Genomic DNA, 24475 nt, shown 5'->3' with positions numbered 1-24475 from the left:
TTCTGGAGTTTAGAAATTCCAGGGCAGAAGATATATTTATAGACTATAATAAATTAAGTCAACAAGATGATACAGAAGGCCAAGAAAGAAGATTCTATGACAAAATAGTTGAAAATAGGAACAATCCGAGTAAATTATGGAAGTGTCTGAAGCTGTTAGGTTATAGTAACAGATTAAAGACCAAAGCTCTCAATCTTAGCTTGGACATTGGAGGAAAGGTTAGATCAGACAAGACCATGGTTGCAGACAGTCTGAATAGCTATTTTACAACTATAGCTAATACATCAGTTAGCAAGTTACCTAGTCAAATCAGGTTGTTATGGGGAGAGTCATGTACAGCAGTTTTACTCACAGCAGGGGATTCAAGTAGATGATTTTTCATTTGAAAAGGTGTCTGAGTCAACTGTGCTAGAGAGGCAGAAAGAACTTGACCATTCCAAAGCAACTAGCCTTGACAACATTCCTGACAGATTTCTAAAGGATGCCCCTGTGTAACTCACATTGTGAAGCTATCTATTGAACTAGGGTATTTTTCCAGTGAACTAAAACTTGCAAGGGTCATTCCTTTGGATGTTCTTATAGGCACTTTGTTTGGGTCCAAAGTGAAACTGAGGAAATCCCCAGATTATTGGATGTTCTTATAGGCACTTTAGTATTGCCAGTGTAACAGTATAGCTTCCGTCCCTCTCCTCGCTCCTACCTGGGCTCGAACCAGGAACACATCGACAACAGCCACCCTCAAAGCAGTGTTGCCCATGCAGAGCAAGGGGAACAACTACTCCAAGTCTCAGAGTGAGTGATGTTTGAAACACTATTAGCGCGCACCCCGCTAACTAGCTAGCCATTTCACATCGGTTACACCAGCCTAATCTTGGGAGTTGATAGGCTTGAAGTCATAAACAGCGCAATGCTTGAAGCACAGCTAAGAACTGCTGGCAAAACACAAGAAAGTGCAGTTTGAATGAATGCTCAGTCAGACTGCTCTATCAAATCATAGACTTAATTATAACATAATAACACACAGAAATACGAGCCTTCGGTCATTAATATGGTAGAATCCAGAAACTATCATCTCGAAAACAAAACGTTTATTCTTTCAGTGAAATATGGAACCGTTCCGTATTTTATCTAACGGGTGGCATCCCTAAGTCTAAATATTCCTGTTACATTGTACAACCTTCAATGTTATGTCATAATCACGTAAAATTCTGGCAAATTAGTTCGCAACGAGCCAGGCGGCCCAAACTGTTGCATATACCCTGAATCTGCGTGCAATGAACGCAAGAGAAGAGACACAATTTCACCCGGTTAATATTGCCTGTTAACCTGGATTTCTTTTAGCTAAATATGCAGGTTTAAAAATATATACTTCTGTGTATTGATTTTAAGAAAGGCATTGATGTTTATGGTTAGGTACACGTTGGAGCAACGACAGTCCTTTTTCACCAATGTGCACCGCATTGATTATATGCAAAGCAGGACACGCTAGATAAACTAGTAATATCATCAACCATGTGTAGTTAACTAGTGATTATGATTGATTGATTGTTTTTTATAAGATAAGTTTGATGCTAGCTAGCACCTTACCTTGGCTTCTTACTGCATTAGCGTAACAGGCAGGCTCCTCGTGAGGCAGGTGGTTAGAGCGTTGGACTAGTTAACTGTAAGGTTGCAAGATTGAATCCCTGAGCTGACAAGGTAAAAAAATCTGTCATTCTGCCCCTGAACAAGGCAGTTGTTGAACAAGGCACTGTACCTGGGCCGTCATTGAAAATAAGAATGTGTTCTTAACTGACTTGCCTAGTTAAATAAAGGTGTAAAATAAATAAATAAAATAATACCGATTTCCGATTGTAAACCTACAATCGCATAATTAGACATTTATTTTGGCCTAGGTTAAAGAGGGATGTTTCTGAGTTCATCAAAACCTGACACACCTGTCAATTAACTGGTAAACCTAATCAAGCTATTAAACCGGTACCACTGTTTCCTATTCCCGTACTCAGCCAACCTTTTGAGAATCTGATTATTGACTGTGTTGGTCCTCTGCCTCACTCTAAGAATGGTAGTAGTTGCCTGTTCACTGTGATATCAGACCACTAGGTTTCCTGCTGCCTATCCTCTCCGGTCTATCAGGACTAAGTCTGTGCTAAATGCTTTCACTCAGTGTCTCATTGTTTGGAATCCCTAAGGTCATTCAGCGTGACCAAGGGTCTAATCTCACCTTCTTGACGGCCACATGTGTCCTAACCAGAGGATAATGAGATGGTGTTTATTTTTTACAAGCATTCCATCTCGATGTGCGGCACATCAGGGGGACAGATAACGCCGTTGCTGATGCGCTCTCTCGTGCGCCCTGTTCCTGAATGTCCATGTGACTGACCACTGTTTATTTTGTGTTTGGTATTGTCTTGCTCTGTCGCTCCGGTCTGTTCTCGTTTTTTTCCTTCCTCTTAAAGGTTGCTTCCTGTGTGCAAAGGTTGCTGAGGTCTGGGGAGGATGAGGTTGGCTGGGGCAGTGGGGTAACCAGGGCAGGATTTTGTTGTTTATGTATGATTGGTGTGGTGTTCCAGTGTCCTTGTTGGCCCCCGGTTTTATGGGGGGGGGGGACCTGTCTGCCGAATTCTCTCTATTTGCTATTGTTTTCCTTACTAGGATGTCGGTGGGCGGAGTTGGGAGGGTCGTCAGCGAAATGGGACACATGGGCCTGGGTGTGTCCCGGGATAAATTCACCTTTCCCCATTCATGGAGGAGACACTCTCCATGCAGACACACGGTTGGATTTTGGTTGTGGCATTTTTGTGGCTGTTTTGTTTGTTTGCTTTAGCACCTTTCAACACCCCTCATTATCACATCTATGCATGCAACCACTCACACTACATACACCATTGTTAATTGTATATAGATTACTTCAGTTAATAAATATATTTTGATATTCCTTGATCTCTACGTTGTCTCCCTTTTTGTTACGGGCTCAGATCCGGTTCGTGACACACAGAACAAACAAGCTGTTCAGAGCAAAAAGAAGAGCCCATCAATCTACTCAGCGAGTTTATTTGTTTTAAGGAAGGTGATTTACAAAAGTAAACCTTCAATAAGGAACATATTAGGAATACGCTGTTGATAGTCTGCTAAAAGAAAGCTACAAAAAGACACCTAGCATTGGTCTTGGCTAGCCTACTGCATGTCGATATCATGTCGATATCTCTTTTGGACAATAGAGTGCAATGCAGGAGGTTGGTGGCACCTTAATGAGGGAGGACGGGCTGGTGATAATGGCTGGAGCGGAACAAGTAGAGTGGTATCAAATACATCAAACACATGGCTCATGCCATTCCATTTGCTCCTTTCCGGCCATTATTATGTGCCGTCCTCTCCTCAGCAGCCTCCTGTGCTGTGCAACAGCAGCCCGGGGCGTTCCTGCATGTGGGCATTCCATCTGCAGGAACACCTTCCCCCTTGAGCATCCCATTTGTTTTTCAACAGGACAATGACCTAACACACCTCCAGGCTGTGTAAGGGCTATTTAACCAAGAAGGAGAGTGATGGAGTGCTGCATCAGATGACCTGGCCTCCACAATCACCCGACCTCAACCCAATTGAGATGGTTTGGAATGAGTTGGACTGCAGAGTGAAAAACCATCATACCGCTCAGGAAGGAGACGCGTTCTGTCTCCTAGAGATGAACGTACTTTGGTGCGAAAAGTGAAAATCAATCCCAGAACAACAGCAAAGGACCTTGTGAAGATGCTGGAGGAAACAGGTACAAAAGTATCTATATCCACAGTAAAACAAGTCCTATATCAACATAACCTGAATGTCCGCTCAGCAAGGAAGAAGCCTCTGCTCCAAAACCGCCATAGAAAAGCCAGACAAAGGTTTGCAACTGCACACAGGGAAAAATATGGTACTCTTTGGAGAAATGTCATCTGGTCTGATGATACAAAAATAGAACTGTTTGGCCATAATGACCATTGTTATGTTTGGAGGAAAAAGGGGGACGCTTGCAAGCCGAAGAACACCATCCCAACCGTGAAGCACGGGGGTGGCAGCATCATGTTGTGGGGGTGCTTTGCTGCAGGAGGGACTGGTGCACTTCACAAAATAGATGGCCTCATGAGGAAGGTATCATGTGGATATATTGAAGCAACATCTCAAGACATTAGTCAGGAAGTTAAAGCTTGGTCACAAATGGGTCTTCCAAATGGACAATGACCCCAAGCATACTTCCAAAGTTGTGGCAAAATGGCTTAAGGACATTAAAGTCAAGGTTTTTGAGTGGCCATCACAACGCCCTGACCTCAATCCTATAGAACATTTGTGGGCAGAACTGAAAAAGCATGTGCGAGCAAGGAGGCCTACAAACCTGACTGTTACATCAGCTCGGTCAGGAGGAATGGGCCACAATTCACCCAACTTACTGTGGGAAGCTTGTGGAAGGCTACCTGAAACGTTTGATCCAAGTTAAACAATTTAAAGGCAATACTACCAAATACTAATTGAGTGTATGTAAACTTCTGACCCACTGAGAATGTGATGAAAGAAATAAAAGGTGAAATAAATCATTCTCTCTACTATTATTCTGACATGTCACATTCTTAAAATAAAGTGGTGATCCTAACTGACCTAACACAGGGAATTTTTACTAGGAATTGTGAAAAACAGAGTTTAAATATATATAACTGTGTGTGTGTGTGTGTGTATTATATATATACTGCTCAATAAAATAAAGGGAACACTAAAATAACACATCCTAGATCTGAATGAATTAAATTTTCTTAAATACTTTTTTCTTTACATAGTTGAATGTGCTGACAACAAAATCACACAAAAATTATCAAAAATGATGAATGGAAATCAAATTTATCAACCCATGGAGGTCTGGATTTGGAGTCACACTCAAAATTAAAGTGGAAAACCACACTACAGGCTGATCCAACGTTGATGTAATGTCCTTAAAACAAGTCAAAATGAGGCTTGGTAGTGTGTGTGGCCTCCACGTGCCTGTATGACCTCCCTACAACGCCTGGGCATGCTCCTGATGAGGTGGCGGATGGTCTCCTGAGGGATCTCCTCCCAGACCTGGACTAAAGCATCTGCCAACTCCTGGACAGTCTGTGGTGCAATGGAGCGAGACATGATGTCTCAGATGTGCTCAATTGGATTCAGGTCTGGGGAACGGGCGGGCCAGTCCATTGTATCAATGCCTTCCTCTTGCAGGAACTCCTGACATACTCCAGCCACATGAGGTCTAGCATTGTCTTGCATTAGGAGGAACCCAGGGCCAACTGCACCAGCATATGGTCTCACAAGGGGTCTGAGGATCTCATCTCGGTACCTAATGGCAGTCAGGCTACCTCTGGCAAGCACATGGAGGGCTGTGCGGCCCCCCAAAGAAATGCCACCCCACACCATGACTGACCCACCGCCAAACCGGTCATGCTGGAGGATGTTGCAGGCAGCAGAACGTTCTCCACAGCGTCTCCAGACTGTCACATCTGTCACATGTGCTCAGTGTGAACCTGCTTTCATCTGTGAAGAGCACAGGGCGCCAGTGGCGAATTTGCCAATCTTGGTGTTCTCTGGCAAATGAAAAATGTCATGCACGGTGTTGGGCTGTAAGCACAACCCCCAACAGTGGACGTCGGGCCCTCATACCACCCTCATGGAGTCTGTTTCTGACCGTTTGAGCAGACACATGCACATTTGTGGCCTGCTGGAGGTCATTTTGCAGGGCTCTGGCAGTGCTCCTCCTGCTCCTCCTTGCACAAAGGCGGAGGTAGCGGTCCTGCTGCTGGGTTGTTGCCCTCCTACGGCCTCCTCCACGTCTCCTGATGTACTGGCCTGTCTCCTGGTAGTGCCTCCATGCTCTGGACACTACGCTGACAGACACAGCAAACCTTCTAGCCACAGCTCGCATTGATGTGCCATCCTGGATGAGCTGCACTACCTGAGCCACTTGTGTGGGTGGTAGACTCCGTCTCATGCTACCACTAGAGTGAAAGCACCGCCAGCATTCAAAAGTGACCAAAACATCAGCCAGGAAGCATAGGAACTGAGAAATGGTCTGTGGTCCCCACCCCTTTATTGGGGGTGTCTTGCTAATTGCCTATAATTTCCACCTGTTGTCTATTCCATTTGCACAATAGCATGTGAAATGTATTGTCAATCACTGTTGCTTCCTAAGTGGACAGTTTGATTCCACAGAAGTGTGATTGACTTGGAGTTACATTGTGTTGTTTAAGTGTTCCCTTTATTTTTTTGAGCAGTATATATATATATATATATATATATATATATATATATATATTACACACACATACACACAGTGGGGCAAAAAAGTATTTAGTCAGCCACCAATTGGGCAAGTTCTCCCACTTAAAAAGATGAGAGAGGCCTGTAATTTTCATCATAGGTATACTTCAACTATGACAGACAAAATGAGAAAAAAAATCCAGAAGATCACATTGTAGGATTTTTTTTTAAATGCATTTATTTGCAAATTATGGTGGAAAATAAGTATTTGGTCAATAACAAAAGCTTCTCAATACTTTGTTATATTCCCTTTGTTGGCAATGACAGAGGTCAAACATTTTCTGTAAGTCTTCACAAGGTTTTCACACACTGTTGCTGGTATTCTGGCCCATTCCTCCATGCATATCTCCTCTAGAGCAGTGATGTTTTGGGGCTGTTGCTGGGCAACACGGACTTTCAACTCCCTCCAAAGATTTTCTATGGGGTTGAGATCTGGAGACTGGCTAGGCCACTCCAGGACCTTGAAATGCTTCTTACGAAGCCACTCCTTCTTTGCCCAGGCGGTGTGTTTGGGATCATTGTCATGCTGAAAGACCCAGCCACGTTTCATCTTCAATGCCCTAGCTGATGGAAGGAGGTTTTCACTCAAAATCTCACGATACTTGGCCCCATTCATTCTTTCCTTTACACGGATCAGTCGTCCTGGTCCCTTTGCAGAAAAACAGCCCCTGGAGGACAGTGGAGCCTCTTAAAGAAGTTACAGGTCTGTGAGAGCCAGAAATCTTGCTTGTTTGTAGGTGAACAAATACTTATTTTCCACCATAATTTGCAAATAAATTCATTAAAAATCCTACAATGTGATTTTCTGGATTTTTCTTTCTAATTTTGTCTGTCATAGTTGAAGTGTACCTATGATGAAAATTACAGGCCTCTCTCATCTTTTTAAGTGGGAGAACTTGCACAATTGGTGGCTGACTAAATACTTGTTTGCCCCACTGTATATATAAGCATTTCCCCCCCCCCTTTCCCCCCCAATTTTGTGATATCCAATTACAATCTTGTCTCATCTCTGCAACTCCCCAATGGGCACGGGAGAGGCGAAGGTCGTATCATGCGTCTTCCAAAACATGACCCGCCAAACCGCGCCTCTTAAACCAGAAGCCAGCCGCATCAATGTATCAGAGGAAACCCCGTTCAACTGACGACCGCAGTCAGCCTGAAGGCCACAAGGAGTCGCTAGATCGCGATGAGCCAAGTAAAGGCCCCCGGTCAAACCCTCCCCTAACCCGGACAATGCAGGGCCAATTGTGCGACGCCCATCCAGAGATCAGAAACAGAGCCTAGCCAGCCAGCCAGAGATGAGAAACAGAGCCCCGCCAGCCAGCAAGAGATCAGAAACAGAGACCCACCAGCTAGAGAGATCAGAGACCCGCCAGCAATAAGAAACAGACCCGCCAGCTAGTCAGAAAGACAGATCAGAAACCTGCCAGCGATCAATCAGAGAACTGCCAGCGATCAATCAGAAACAGACCCGCCAGCCAGCCCGCCAGAAAGACAGATCAGAAACAGAGACCAGCCAGCCACACAATCAAACAGAGGGGACAGATCTGACTCACCCATCCAGTGAGGGACTCGAGGGTGGCCGGCAGGGCATAGTCCTGTAGCTGGAACAGATCGGAGGGCACACAGTCCACCTCAAAACTGTTATGGTCGCTGTTGAACTCCACTGGACACACAAAGAAGCTGTAGCCTGCCATCACATAGGACAACTGGAGAGAGAGAGGGACAGAAGCAGAGAATAAAATAATAGGACTTGTGGGGAATTTGAAAGGAAACTTTTGCAGTTAGCTATGGCCGTGTCTTACCAGGATCCCAAACACAACAGTAGAAAAGAATCCGCCGATGAAGCCTTCCCAGGTCTTCTTAGGAGACAGCTGTAGAGTACACAATCAGGACGTTGACACAGTACAGGGTGTTACAAATGGACAATGGTATCCTTTGTACCAAATATCAAATGAACGATCCAAACTTCAGAAAATGCTACATAAAGTAGTGGTGTAAGTCTTGCTAACCTTAATGAGTGGAGTACGTCCAAAGAAGAAGCCAAACATGTAGGCCATGATGTCATTGCAGATCACACAGGAGATGGGCACGATGAACCTAGACCGAGAAGGAGAGAGGTACTGGTACCTGGGGTGTATTCAGTGGGGTGTATAAAGCAGACATACGTATTTACTCTGAAGAGACAGAGCAGATCTCTTCAACATAGTACATTTCTACCTGAACGTTCTGAAATGTTGTTGACTCCTGAATAAGCTTCAGATGTAGACCACCCTAATGCACTTGTCATTTGCATCACATGATTGTAGGACAAGTCTTAATTACATCAGATAGACTTTTCAACCTGCAATAAGTCCTCCCATTGTACAGCATGGAGACACTGGGCTAAGTGAAGACACTCCCATGCACTAACTTCTGACAGAACAGATCCACTGGCTGTATCCCAAATTACACCCTATTCCCTATATAGTATACTACTTTGACCATGGTCCACAGGGCACTGATCAAAAGTAGTGCACTATATAGGGAATAGAGTGCCATTTAGGTCACAACCAATGTCTGACTGAATTTGCCCTCTGATTGAATTTGAGTGAGTGACAGAGACATTTCTTACCAGATCATTCCCTCAAACAGGTTGTGGATGATGAGGTGGGACTGGGTCACTACGATCAGCAGAGTTACATGAGTCCAGCCAAACTGACAGGAAGGAAGGAAATTCATTTTCAGAAAGCTTAATTGTCCCAACATTTTCAATAAGTGATAAAGGAACATAGCTACCCCAAAGTGGCCAGAACACTGCAGTATATTTAAGTAATAAGACCCGAGGAGGTTTGGTATATGGCCAATATACCACAACTAAGGGCTGTTCTCAGGCACAACGCAACGCGGAGTGCCTGGATACAGCCCTTAGAAATGGAATATTGGACATACACCACAAACTCTCGAGGTGCCTTATTGCTATTATAAACTGGTTACCAGCGTAAATAGAACAGTAATTTCTTGCCATACCCGTGGTATAGTCTGATATAACATGGCTTTTAGCATTCAGGGCTCGAACCACCCAGTTTATAATTACTCATAGCACACTTTGTTTGTAATTTAGCATTAATGCTGTAAATGGCATTTTGCACAGAACAATCCTTACTGATAACAGGGCAATGATGACCAAGTTCTCTTTGCAACAACACAAACATATCCTTGAGGAGTGCTGAGACCTCAGCCCAGTCAGTGTGACATTTTGTCCACAACACTGAGTAGATGAGTTTTACTGCAGTATGCGGTGCTCTCAGTGATATGTTACTGCAGTGTGTGTTTCCTAGCAGCGCTCAGCAATGTCACTGCCCTACATGGTCAATCCAGAGCCCAAAACAGAGCCACAGACGGTCAGTGTCGGTGTCTGTGTTTGACAAAGGCTGCAGCAGCAGATCGGAATAGGGGCCTCATCTATATCCTGGAAAGGACCCAGATCACTGCTGGTGGGATTCCATGTTTCTGGGCCAGGCCCCTTCACTAATGAAGTAGCAGCCCAGAGGGTTCATAATACAGTACATACACACACACACACTATGCTACCCAACACATGCATGCATGCATGCACGCACTACACACACACACACACACACACACACACACCATATAGAACTGCAGGCGATAGTGTTTCTTCACCAGGCTCAGCACGAACATGCAGAAACCTGCACAACACAGAGAACAGAGGAAACAAGTCAACAAAGCACCCCATATGATTTGAACGAAACCTTCCATACATATCTTCCCATTGTATAAGTGGTCAGAAAGTGACATTTTGGACCTGAATGCCAAAACACTACAGAGTTAAAAGGTGCTGAAAGTTGACCCATTTTGCATACCCCACCATACCAAGACACATCCATGTCTTCATCACTGGAAAAGATAAACGGTTGAGATTGATATAATTTAAAATCTTACAAACAGGGTTGTCAAACTATTTTCTCATTTCTGATTTCCCACCATCAGTTGAGACAACATGCTCTTGAATACAGGGGTGGGTGTCATGTTTTGGCTGATAAAATCTCAAATGTATTCCCATTTTAACTTTCAAACGATACCACAAAGATGGGTTGAGGTCCACACATCAGATAAATGTTAACTTGGATGGGAATATCGGTTGTTTTCAATAAGACAGTCAATCCTATTAAAATCATAGAAATAAAAATAATAGAATAGACATGACCATTTAAGTTGACATTCGACGTTGGGTGGACCGGCGGTCATCTTTGTGGTAGTAATTAAAAGTTCAAATTTCAATGGTGTACCAGCTAAATTGCAGTGGTCGACAGGTCAAGGTCCATTCTAAGAATTATATTTCTATAATTGAAATGACACCCACCCTGTATTCAAGAGCATGTTGTGTCTCAACCGATGGCAGGGAAAATATAAAAAGCTCAGATGATGCAAAATAGGGTCTATGCTACAACATACTGTATGAGAATATGAACAATCTGAGGTCATACGTTTTTAAATCATTTACCCTACATTTTTTAAATTACAATTATTAAAAATATATTTTTTCTTTCAAGATAAATCAAATAGTTTGATATCATTTTTAAGCTTACAGTGTTGTCAAACTCAACCATTTATCTTTTCCAGTGATGAAGACAGATGTCTCATTGTATGGTATGCAAAATGGGTGAACTTTGAGCACCGTCTATCTCCTGAATGTTTTGGCATTCAGGTCCAAACGGTCACTTTCTGACCACTTATTCCACGGGCAAACATGAATGAAAGGTTTAGTTTAAATCAAAAGGGATGCTGTTAAAAAGTGATTGAATTCAAATGGATTCACACCAAAGCATTTTTGGGTCAGACAGTTTTTAGAAGCTATTATTGTCATTCTTTGTTTTAAAACTGAGGACCAGCAACTGCATCATTGTAGTCATCCAAGCCATGTTCAATCAAACTCAATCACAATCTCTAGTGACATAAATTATGATTTGGTTTTGGGTTCCGAGGTTAAAAGCCTGCTAAAGTCAGTAACAGATAAAAACACAATCACATGAATGCGCTCCATGTAACTCTAGATTTCTTACACTTCCAATAATTATATCAATCCCCAAGGCTGTATCAAAGCAGAGTAAGAAGACGCCCTTGTGAGTAAGATGCTTTTATCGAATCTAACAAATTAGATAAAGCAGTCAGGCCAATAATTCAGTTAGGACAATTTGGACACCAGAATATTTCTACATACATCCAATCCACATCAATTTGTTACACATGCTTCATCAGAGCACAACAATGTTAGCCTGGTACCAGATCAGTTTGTGCTGTCTTGCCAAGTTCTATGGTCATTGTAGTCACTGTATTATACTTCTGCTAAACTGTTTATTCTATTCTACTGAGTCATTTACTTTATGTTCGTAAACTTATCTTTCATTATTTCCTATTGTTGTTGCATTGTCAAGAAGGAACCTGCAAGTGAGCATTTTGTTGGACAGTGTATACCATATGTGCATCCAGCACATATGACGAAGAAAACTTGAAACTTGGCCTGATGAACAGATCTGGAACCAGGCTAGAACAAAGCACACAGTGTTCTGATTTATCTTTATATAACTACTTATAGATTCTGTGAAACTCCGCTCCTTCTACATTATCTGTCATTGGGGACACGGCCCCATTACCTTAAAAGAGATGGCCCTATTACCTTAAAAGAGATGGCCCTATTACCTTAAAAGAGATGGCCCTATTACCTTAAAAGCCTTTCCCTGCCAACACTTCTCCAGTAAACAACCCGGCCCTGTTTTGAAATGTACCCTAAGGGAGGTATGAACGAAGGAGGGATAGATGGGTATTAACTTTCCTCTTTCACCTTGAGCCACAAAGCCGAGGTATGATCATACAGTCACACAGAAACAGCAGACGTTTAGCGAGTGCTACCTTCACCACATCCTGCTGCCATGAACTGCCACTGCTGCACTGGTTGACTGAAAGAGGGAGGGTGTGGCACACCTTCTGAAGCTTTTAGAATTTAAAAAAAACTTGTACCAAACCCTGTCAGGTAAAAACTGATTAAAAATGAAGAAGCTCCAACTAAAACAACACTAAACGTTCAAAAGAGGACTCCCCTTTCTCCCTCCCTCACTCTCCCTGGCTCTGTCTCACTCCCAATACTCTAAAATGGCTTCTTTATCACCAATAGGAAAAAGCACTAGATCGGTTTCCATCTGTCCTTGCCAGGTCAGTGATCATGAAGGAAAAGACATGAAAAAAGGAAGTTAGTCAGAACTTTTGAGACAGCCTGCATCTCACCTGTGAGGTACAGAGCGAAGGAGATGAGGCGGTGGTATTTGCTGAGGATGCGCAGCGGCTCCTCCCTCTGCACCAGATTAAAGAAGTAGTCTGTCACCGTCTCTCCGTAGAAGAAGTAGTTTACACAGAGCAGGAAGTACCTGACAGCGGGAGAGGAGGAAGATGAAGGGAGAAAGAGGGGAGCAAGGGGTGAGGTCAGAACTGTTATAACAGACTGAACATTCACTAGGCAACCTTTTCTGGAAAACCTGGAGCAATGGTGAACTTTTGGAGATGCAATGTTCAAGTTATGAAGAAATATACAAGTTATGAGGTTTTATAATAACTAAATAGTTTTTACACCAGAGCTAACATACTACAAATAGCATCACCACTACATGTAACATGATATAGTTTCTCTCTGCTAACTGGGTAAACATCACCATACCAACAAACCTCAGGAAGTCTGCAATGAAATAAAACGTGCAACTCATTATCTCGGGTCAACAAACAGTTAGTTGCAGTATAACATTAAACACAGACATAAAATTGTGTGTGTGCGCACGCGCATCTCACCAACTCAACGTTCTGAACCAGGGCAGGTGGTAGGAGTGGTACACACTGTAACCGATGTGGATGATCTCCTGGAAGCATTTGATCTGCACACACAGCACCTGTAGAGAAAGATGTTCCATTATTACTTTGAACAGGTCTGTAATAAATGACCGAGGTTTGCCATTGACTGTCTGGGTTTTGGTATCAACTACATGGTATTCCCCTACCACACTTCACATTTGATATCACCCTGACAACAGTATCTAGATGATTCCTGGTTGCTCATCTCCATCTCATTTAATCAGACATTTTGGTTCAATGTTCTTGTGTTGTGACTCTATAAAGAGTTTTTGTGTTCTCTGTTCACTTCCTGCAGCAAGCTTTCTCCCTCCCAGCAGGTAGTAAAGCAGAGAAGAGTCTGTTATTTCCACTGAGCTACACTCTGAGCCTAAATCCATTAAGCACACAGACAGACAGCCGGCCCCAATTCAATCCCTTACCCTCTCTTTCGTCCTAACCTTTTGTTCTTGCAGATCTGTAAGGTATGTACGCAATATGGTGGAAGTTCCATCACTGGACTGCATATACCTATCCTGAGACTGCAGATCTGGCAAAAGAGGGGTTCGGACCAAGGGGGACGGGTAGGGAGCGATTTGGGATTGGCTAACAAACTGACTGAAAGACAGAAGGCTTAGGGAAAGGAGGATGAGGATCACTCACAATCAGCATGAGCACCATGGGGCCCAGATAGATGATGATGAAGAAGAAGGAGATCATGGCCAGAGTCAGGATCCCTCGCACCCACCAGTTCTTCCATCTGAGAACACACACACAGTTAATCCCCATATACAGTGTGTAATGAAAAGGTGAACAATAAGCATCCATATCAGTTGTCTGTGTGCCCAAATGAACTGCTGGGCAATACATTCCTGAAGAATGTCAATATAGGCCTACACAGATCAATAGTTATATTGAGCATAGCAGATGGTATTTCATTAGCATTCAATAATCCATGTCTGAATAACAGGATGTTGTTAGGATGGAGGAGCAAACCGAAGATAGTAAATAAAAAAATCTAGATGTTGGTTGTGTCCCAAATGGCACTCTATTCCCTATAGGCCTAGTGGCACTACTTTTGACCAGAGACTTATGGGACACAGATATTACGTTTTGTAAATAGGTTATATTTCCCTTGTTCCAAACCGGAGGTTGTGATTACCATAAGAAAATAGTAAATTAAAAAATAATATATATGTTGGAAGTGTTTACCGTGAGGACAGTCCAGATAGGGCTTTATTGAGAACCTCAGGGGTGTCATCAGCAGGGACAGGCACCTCCGGGAGCCCTGTATCAGGCTTGGTCTCGCTTTCAGACACCCCCTCTGCTTTCCCCTCATTCTCAGATCCCTACAGAGAGAGAAAGAGAGAGCGGGGAGAGAGAGAGAGAGGGGGGAGATAGAGAGACAGACACAGATATAGAGTTAGTCATACAATGTAAACAAACACAGCTAGCCTCCTATGAGGAATGCTCCCCCACTTCCTTTCCGGGTCTATTTTATGTCAGTGAACAACAACATTGTGAGAGCAAGCTTGTAGTGCTTTTCCGCTTTGGCGTTAGGATATTCTGTCTGATAAATATACGGCTGATGGTGACAGAGTAATCAACATGGTGTCTGCCCCCTTGATACTCTGAAAGCGGATGACCCTCTGCTTTTCCAAGGCAACAAAATGTGTCATTAGACATTGCAGACTGCTGTGATGTCATCGTGGTCTCTCCCCCCTAGCGCTACCAAAATTGCACTGTTGTGTCACCTAACCTTCTATTAACACAACAGATAGCTGTTAGCCTACACTCTGCCTGTCTTGGTTGTCAACACACACACTGTACACACACATATAGCAGTAGGCATGGCTATCAAGCTGATGGAACCCCCAGGCTTGCTGGTTCCCATTTCCTATCAGGCAGGATGCCCTGGATAAAAATAGCCCCTCCTTCCACACTCCTGTTACTGAAGAGACCCCGTTCATGTTCCCTGGGAGGCAAGGAGCAGCACTACACTACCCACACCGTGTTTTGTTTTTGTCTCTGGTCACATTATCAGAATCAAGAGACTCATTCAACCATGTTAAATAAATAATGTAGGCCTATGCGATTTCACCTACGCTTATCACCTACGCTACCACAATAATAGACATGCACATGCAGTCATACATACTATACACAACAAACAAGGGTCAGTTCTGTCAGGATCCTTGGGGTGTCCCTAACCTTACCCCATTGAAATGTAAAAGGTTAGGGTAGGGGTTAACATCCAACAAACATGCCATTTCCTCTGGGTATAAATAGGCTGGATCTATTTTCCAGTGTCCTTAGGCTGTCACATTTTGACTGATATAACCATTCTTCAAACTTTCTGAGAGCAAACCGAGTCAACTTTGGCTCAAATGATTTCAACTCAAAAACATTTTGTAGGCACAAGACAGAGACACTAAGTTATCCATGGAGAACTGATGGAGAACTGATGACGCACCTGCAGGCAGGGTCCTTCTACAGTGATGTCTGACAGAATCAAACCACAGAGCGCCACGGCCCTATACCACCAGCACAACACAGCTGCATGATGAATCCTGCCTAACCGAACGTAGCAGGAGTAGACAGACGCCAGAGCGGAGTCGTCAACCAGAAACATCCGCTTTCTGCCAGCCTGACAATCACTGATCAAAAACCAAGACGCAAGGCCTACATTCTGAGGCGGGAATGCAAGTCAAAGTGGACTTGGAGGGGGGAACAACATGTCTTTTAAGGACCCTGAAACTAGTAAAGCCCCACAGTGGAGCCTGTGTGATGGATGAGGAGAGAAAAGGCAACACAACAAAGCAGCTGGACACTTAATTAGAGCTCATAAAATACTTTAAAATGTAGGGCTGCACAGACCGGTTTGTGTTTTTACTTTACCTTTTATAATGGTATTTGAATGTTTGGTTTGTTAAATGTGATACGTCGTGTGTAACGTCCATTTTTATAGTTTACTCCGTTAAGTGAGTCATCTCTCTCTCGCGCTCCCTCTCCATGCTGCTTTCCACAGACCTATCCCCGAACCTGGCACTCAAAGACCGCATTTATTGTTGCTCACCACGAGACACTTGCGCTCAGTCTTCATGGTTAACGCAGCACATGAAACAATGTTGACGACTACGATGCGGTTTTCACTTTGCTTCTGTAACAGTATTGCTTCCGTCCCTCTCCTCGCCCCTACCTGGGCTCGGACCCTCTGCACACACCAATTGACACCCTCGAAGCATTGTTACGTAACGCTCCACAAATGCCGCGGCCCATGCAGAGCAATAGAAACTACTTCAAGATCTCAGAGCCAGTGATGTCACCGGTTGAAACGCTATTAGCGCGCATCCCATTAACTAGCTAGCCATTTGACATCGGTTCCACTTCTGAATATAAATACACTAGCGTTCTATAATTACACTATTAGTTTGTTTATTTTCTTAGCAAGTTATGTCTAAGTTGAGTTAGCCGCTAACGCCAAATCGCTAGTTAGCTGGCTCCACAGGAGCAACCAGGGTCAAGCGCTCTGCTCAAGGGCATGTCGACAGATCTCCCACCAAGTCAAATCAGGGTCCCCAACCAGCGACCTATCGGCCCAAGCTCCCAGCCATCCAAGATCAGCCACAGTTCCACGAGAACTACCGCTCCCTCAATTTTTTTTAAATAAAATAATTTAAAAAAAAACCTCCCTCCCTCCACTCCCTCCTAACTCTTCTCAAACATCTCATTCCAAAATCATGGGCATTAATATGGAGTTGGTCCTACCTTTGCTGCTATAACAGCCTCCACTCTTCTGGGAAGGCTTTCCACTAGATGTTGGAACATTGCTACAGGGACTTACTTCCATTCAGCCACAAGAGCATTAGTGAGGTTGGGCGATTAGGCCTGGCTCGCAGTCGGCATTCCAATTCATCCCAAAGGTGTTCGATGGGGTTGAGGTCAGGGCTCTCTGTGCAGGCCAGTAAAGTTCTTCCACACCGATAGACAAAGCATTTCTGTATGAACCTCGCTTTGTGCACGGAGACATTGTCATGCTGAAAAGGAAAGGGCCTTCCCCAAAATGTTGCCACAAAGTTGGAAGCACGGGATCGTCTAAAACATCATTGTATGCTGTAGGACTAAGATTTCCCTTCACTGGAACTAAGGGGCCTAGCCCGAATCATGAAAAAAAACCCAGACCATTATTCCTCATCCACCAAACTTTACAATTGGCACTATGCAGTCGGGCAAGTAGCGTTCTCCTGGCATCCACCAAACCCAGATTTGTCCGTCGGACTGCCAGACAGTCAGGCGTGATTAATCAATCCTGAGAACGTGTTTCCACTGCTCCAGAGTCCAATGGCAGCAAGCTTTACACCACTCCAACCAAAGCTTGGCATTGCACATGGTGATATTAGGCTTGTGTGCGACTGCTAGGCCATGGAAACCCATTCCATGAAGCTCCTGACGAACAGTTCTTGAGCGGACATTGCTTTCAGCTGCAGTTTGTAAATCGGTAGTGAGCGTTGCAACCGAGGACAGACTATTTGTACGTGCTACAGCACTTAGCAGTCCCATTCTGTGAGCTTGTGTGGCCTACCACTTCGAGGCTGAGCCGTTGTTGCTCCTAGACGTTTCCACTTCACAATAACAGCACTTACAGTTGACAGGGGCAGGGCAGAAATTTGACAAACTGACATGTTGGAAAGGTGGCATCCTATGACGGCACCACGTTGAAAGTCACTGAGCTCTTCAGTAAGGCCATTCTACTGCCACTGTTTGTCTATGGAGATTGCATAGCTGTGTGTTTGATTTTATTCACCTGTCAGCAACAGGTGTGGCGTAAATAGCTGAATCCACAAATTTGAACGGATGGCTACATTTTATATAGATAGATAGATAGATAGATAGATAGGATGTGCACCCTCTCCCTTGTTATTGCTAGCTTCAACTGATTCAAACCCATCCTGTGCCCAGTCAAACCCATTCTTCTTACTTAACCAATTACCCAACTCCTTCTGAAAATATTCAACTTTTCCAAGCCAAACTCTATTTTTAGCCTCCTTAAAGAGACATGCTTAGCTCTGTAGTCCCTCCCCTCCATTTCAAACACCACTGCCATCCCGCATGAATATGTTAGCTACATGAAGTAGCTAAGTGAAAACATTTAATGTAGCCAAAGATTATAGGGTCCCCTATGAAACACTGACCAAGACTTTGGTTCCTACCCTGTCACAATAACTCCTCCCTGGAATTTTAATTTGTTGTCATATCAAACAGCACTGTATTCAAAGTGCCCACTATTATCTTCTAACTATAGAATTAGAATAATCATAAGTTTTTCCATGATTCCAACAGTTTAAACTAAATCGCAATTCAAATCGTAGTTAACATTTGGTTAAAAACAAGGCCAAGATTTTTTGCCAACATCGTGCAACCCTACGTGGCAGTGTGGAAATTATCTCAAAAGAGTGCAGGAAATGCAGAAATGTATCAAAATGCAGAAAATTATTTTAGGTTGAATTTTAATTGAACATTATAAAACAATCAGGGTGGAGAGAGACCTGTTAAAATAACTTAGAATGTATGTGTTGCCACCCACTACTCAAAGCAAATATATCACTTTTATTATCCAAAACATAAAATACCATAATTTGAAAAATACTGTGACATGATATTTTTACCATATTGCCCATCCCTAATTTAATGTAAAGTAACTAGGTTTTTTATTCGAAACAGCCCACAACTGGCATCATACATACTAACTATAAATGTAGGCAGTGATGGTGATCTGTCTGTATTTGTATGTGGCTTGAAATGTGTATGTGGGTTGTCCTTCTTGCAGAGTTGATTGGCCATTTCAATTCATCCTACCTCATGAGTTGAAATCCAACTCATACGTTTGAAAACTAGCCAGAGTTTATGACTAATACATGATTAAGTTAATTGAATAGAAACATCTACTTAAAACGTGTGTTGCCCTGGCCACACAGTAAATGCACAACGCCAATTTTCAGTTCAGTTGACTGGGGAATAGGCAGAGAGGAATAGCTATACTTCTTGTTACGTTCAATGACAAGCTAGAGACAAACGTTAGATATAGATAGCTAGTTAACCACCAATGGTATCTTGTAAATGTGTGCCATTCATGCCAGAGCTAATGTTAGCAGCAAGTCAGTATACAATTTGTTAGCGTGCTAGCTATGTTTTGCTAGCAAGCAAACTAGCGCAAATTAAATTGTAACGTTCGACGTGGCTGGCTAACTATCCTGTCTTGTACGCTATTACAGCTAAATAATACTTATTATCCTAGTCACAATCATAATTTGTGGCATGATGTCCCATCTAGTGGGCCTTGGCTAGCTAACTGGTTTGTTCCAAATGGCAGTCCATAACCACTCCGTAGTACCGTAGGCTAGCTACCTTGTCTTCGGATTGTTGATATAGGTCGTTTTCAGTCGTTCCGCGGTGCCGTAGCTCTGTCATTTCTGCAACTCGTGTCCCAGCTACTACAGAGGGTGAGTGTATGAGACACAGGGTTGTTACAGTTTACCAGCTAGCTTGCTAAACAACAAAATACGACGGTTTCGTTCGACATAAATTATTCTTTCTTGTTAACCCCAGATGATTCACGTCCCTCTCACTGGGTTTCCACTAGATATTACACCCACAAAGTCTAAATGATTGTCTATATCGTAAAAATGTATGAAAACAAAAATGTGCAGTTTGGTCTTAGTCCAAGGTTAGGTTTAGGCATACTGTTAGCAGTGTGGTTACGTTTAGGTTTAAAATACACATTTAAGAAGAGCAATTGAGCACCCGATTACTCATCCTGCTGCCCACAGACATGGAATCACTGGTCACTTTAATGTTTACATACTGCTTTACTCCTTTCATATGTATATACTGTATTATATTCTACTGTATTTTAGAAAATGCCTCTCCGACATTATTTGACTTTTATATTTGTGACTTGTTGGATAATACTGCACTGTTGGAGCTAGGAACATAAGCATTTAGCATTTCGCTACACCCGCACCAGCTAAATATGTGTGTTTGGCCAATACAATTTGATTTGATTTGATTTTGAGAAATGGGCGGGGCTTATGACTTTGTGGCTGTTGTGACTAGTGACGACCCTCGGTGTTGAATCGCGACGTTATTTATGGTCTGAATTGCATTCTGTATCGCAACGTTTTGTAACGTTGGCTTACAATGGGTACCAAACACTCTTGAAAATCAATTTTCTCTAGTCTACACATTTTAAAAGTTAATGCGTTCCATAGTGGTTGTGGTTTTTGGATATCATATACAAGTTTATATATATATATATATATATACTGCTCAAAAAAATAAAGGGAACACTAAAATAACACATCCTAGATCTGAATGAATGAAATATTTTTATTAAATACTTTTTTCTTTACTTAGTTGAATGTGCTGACAACAAAATCACACAAAAATGATCAATGGAAATCAAATTTATCAACCCATGGAGGTCTGGATTTGGAGTCACACTCAAAATTAAAGTGGAAAACCACACTACAGGCTGATCCAACTTTGATGTAATGTCCTAAAAACAAGTCAAAATGAGGCTCAGTAGTGTGTGTGGCCTCCACGTGCCTGTATGACCTCCCTACAACGCCTGGGCATGCTCCTGATGAGGTGGCGGATGGTCTCCTGAGGGATCTCCTCCCAGACCTGGACTAAAGCATCTGCCAACTCCTGGACAGTCTGTGGTGCAACGTGGCATTGGTGGATGGAGCGAGACATGATGTCCCAGATGTGCTCAATTGGATTCAGGTCTGGGGAACGGACGGGCCAGTCCATAGCATCAATGCCTTCCGCTTGCAGGAACTGCTGACACACTCCAGCCACATGAGGTCTAGCATTGTCTTACATTAGGAGGAACCCAGGACCAACCGCAACAGCATATGGTCTCACAAGGGGTCTGAGGATCTCATCTCGGTACCTAATGGCAGTCAGGCTACCTCTGGCGAGCACATGGAGGACTGTGCGGCCCCCCCAAAGAAATGCCACCCCACACCATGACTGACCCACTGCCAAACCGGTCATGCTGGAGGATGTTGAAGGCAGCAGAACGTTCTCCACGGTGTCTCCAGACTGTCACGTCTGTCACGTGCTCAGTGTGAACCTGCTTTCATCTGTGAAGAGCACAGGGCGCCAGTGGCGAATTTGCCAATCTTGGTGTTCTCTGGCAAATGCCAAACGTCCTGCATGGTGTTGGGCTGTAAGCACAACCCCCACTTGTGGACATCGGGCCCTCATACCATCCTCATGGAATCTGTTTCTGACCGTTTGAGCAGACATATGCACATTTGTGGCCTGCTGGAGGTCATTTTGCAGGGCTCTGGCAGTTGCTCCTCCTGCTCCTTCTTGCACAAAGGCGGAGGTAGCGGTCCTGCTGCTGGGTTGTTGCCCTCCTACGGCCTCCTCCACGTCTCCTGATGTACTGGCCTGTCTCCTGGTAGCGCCTCCATGCTCTGGACACTACACTGACAGACACAGCAAACCTTCTTGCCGCAGCTCGCATTGATGTGCCATCCTGGATGAGCTGCACTACCTGAGCCACTTGTGTGGGTTGTAGACTCCGTCTCATGCTACCACTAGAGTGAAAGCACCGCCAGCATTCAAAAGTGACCAAAACATCAGCCAGGAAGCATAGGAACTGAGAAGTGGTCTGTAGTCACCACCTTCAGAACCACTCCTTTATTGGGGGTGTCTTTCTAATTGCCTATAATTTCCACCTGTTGTCTATTCCATTTGCACAACAGCATGTGAAATGTATTGTCAATCAGTGTTGCTTCCTAATTGGACAGTTTGATTTCACAGAAGTGTGATAGACTTGGAGTTACATTGTGTTGTTTAAGTGTTCCCTTTATTTTTTTGAGCAGTATGTATATATATATATATATATATATATATATATATATATATATATATATATTAGTACCAGTCAAAAGTTTGGACACCTACTCATTCAAGGGTTTTTCTTTATTTTACTATTTTCTACATTGTTCTATGAAATAACACATGGAATAATGTAGTAACCAAAAAAGTGTTAAATCAAAATATAACCACCCTTTGCCTTGATGACAGCTTTGCACACGCTTCGCATTCTCTCAACCAGCTTCACGAGGCAGTCACCTGGAATGCATTTCAATTAACAGGTGTGCCTTGTTAAAAGTTAATTTGTGGAAAATCCTACAATGTGATTTTCTGGATTTTGTTTTCTAATTTTGTCTGTCATAATTGAAAATTACAGGCCTCTCTCATCTTTTTAAGTGGGAGAACTTGCACAATTGGTGGCTGACTAAATACTTTTTTGCCCCACTGTAAGTGTAATAGAACTTCAGACTTCAACTGTAGGTAGATTAACAAAACAAATAAATTGATGATGGCGAGAAGCCAGCTTCAGAGAGTTCCTTCACAACGGAGTGTGCCCTCTCATGGCGGAGACTGGTGCGCTAGATGATCGATGCCAGACGATGCATTTGGCTTGCTGATATCTCACCCTTATGGTACTTGAAGTGGGCTAAAATGAATATGAAGTTGAAATGTTTTTGTTTTGCAATTGACAGTTTTGACCCCAAGTGGCAGCAAAGGCTGACAAATGTATTGAATGAGGACTGTTTGAGATGCTTTGTGCAGCATGCATGCATGTGTGTGTAGCAGCATGCGTGCATTTGTGTGTGTGCCTCTCTCTCCCCAGCAGCACAGAGATGTGGTTCATCCCAGTGGCGTGACAGGGGTATGGAGAAGTGTAACTACTTAATGGCCTTCTGCAGAGTCGGAGTGAAGGGAAGGCAGCATTGCAGACAAAACACAAAAGCCAAGTTGTTATGCTTCTCAGGGCGTTTCCCCTCTTTTCTCCTCTCAATATTACATTTTTCATAAGAGAGTACTAAAGGGTCATCAATAGTGGTTTAAACAATTGTAAGGTAGGCTACGAATGAACTACAATTTCTATAAAAACATCAGTGCTTATGTTAAATAGGCCTACTGTGAAGTGTTTAAAAAAAGTATTTATCAGTTCTTTGAATGACTTCCTTTGATTCTTGCATAATTCCATTGAGAGCCCTCTCACCACAGTAGCCCATGCTGGAGCACAGCACATAGATTTATGACCCATCAAAACCCCTGTAGTGCTGGAAGAGATAAATCAATCAATGGAAATGAATGCATGCAGCACTTCCGTCAATCACTCCCTCGAGGTGATCTATAAGCTACATATCCATTCTCTGTCTACTTTACGATCATTGTGATTCCACATTCCCTGACCGTATCAGATCCACAGCGTATTGAGGGTGCTGCACATACTGTATCTTGTTATTGGGTGAATGTATCTAAGACATATATTAGGGAGAGAGTTGTAAAGATCCATACATTTCTCGGTTCATTAACTGTTGAATAACCTTTTTCCTAAAAATGATAACTGTTTGTTTTCTGTATTATAATTTTTTTAACACAAAGCAATCTAATAACCAATTTCACATAGTTACATTTTATCCTTGTACTGCAGTGTTGTGTCTGTGATCTGTGGTGTGGCGGTTCTTCACCAGGTTCCGGCACTCGACTTTGCACAGTCATGCTATATTGCGTATGCATGAGGCAGTGTGCCCCCCTGCCCCGCTCAGTGGTGTGGTATCTTGCTGTACTGTATATCAGAGTGGCAGAATTTGGCTGGGGCTCCTCGGGGCTCTGGGACATCTGCAATGCAGAAGTCTATTTATAGCGGTGGAGAAAGGATGCCAGAGAAATGGAAAGAGGGAGAGAGAGAGGGAGGTGAAAGAGAGAGAGAGGGAGGTGAAAGAGAGAGAGAGAGAGAGAGAGAGAGAGAGAGAGAGAGAGAGAGACAGACAGACAGACAGACAGAGAGCAAGAGAAAGGCTGAGAAGAGGGTGTGAAAGGGGAGCTGCTGAATGGTGGATGAGTGAAAACTCTTCTTGTACAGAAAAAGCAGGATGAGACAGATTTAGAGAAAGGGGAGAGATATCTCCCCGCATCGTGCGGAACCGCAAGGCCACCAAACAAATCAAGGACGGCTCCACCACGGCACAGCCACACACCGCAGAAAGGGATTGATCACATTCCTCTCTTTTCAATAAATCTGTCTAGATACTATGCTCTGTCTTGCTATGTTTGTGTGTGTGTGTCTTCTTCCATTGCAATCCTCCTGCATAGTGATACATCCATTATTTTTACTTTAAATGAATGATTCTTGAAGAATATAACTTATAAATGCCTCATGAGCTTATTAGTTCCACTGTCGTACCATACC

At 43.3% G+C, this 24475-nt stretch overlaps 1 protein-coding gene across 1 annotated transcript in view; it reads right to left on the bottom strand.

The window, feature by feature from the left end:
• The window catches only part of LOC139389734 (phosphatidate cytidylyltransferase 2-like), a 31660-nt gene extending 11640 nt beyond the window's left edge, over positions 1-20020 (bottom strand). The window contains exons 1-10 of the mRNA XM_071136650.1: positions 19597-20020; positions 14404-14540; positions 13855-13951; positions 13156-13253; positions 12601-12740; positions 9949-10007; positions 8930-9012; positions 8328-8415; positions 8121-8189; positions 7872-8024 (exon numbers count right to left, since the gene is read on the bottom strand). Of these exons, the coding sequence (XP_070992751.1) occupies positions 7872-8024; positions 8121-8189; positions 8328-8415; positions 8930-9012; positions 9949-10007; positions 12601-12740; positions 13156-13253; positions 13855-13951; positions 14404-14540; positions 19597-19659 (987 nt within the window). The 5' untranslated portion in view covers positions 19660-20020. The remainder of the gene's footprint in view (positions 1-7871; positions 8025-8120; positions 8190-8327; positions 8416-8929; positions 9013-9948; positions 10008-12600; positions 12741-13155; positions 13254-13854; positions 13952-14403; positions 14541-19596) is intronic.
• Between the last annotated feature and the right edge of the window lie 4455 nt (positions 20021-24475).

Source organism: Oncorhynchus clarkii, chromosome 30, assembly GCF_045791955.1.
Source record: "Oncorhynchus clarkii lewisi isolate Uvic-CL-2024 chromosome 30, UVic_Ocla_1.0, whole genome shotgun sequence".
NCBI lineage: Eukaryota > Metazoa > Chordata > Actinopteri > Salmoniformes > Salmonidae > Oncorhynchus > Oncorhynchus clarkii.
Note: the sequence above shows the minus strand (reverse complement) of the source record. Positions and strands in the feature narration are given on the sequence as shown.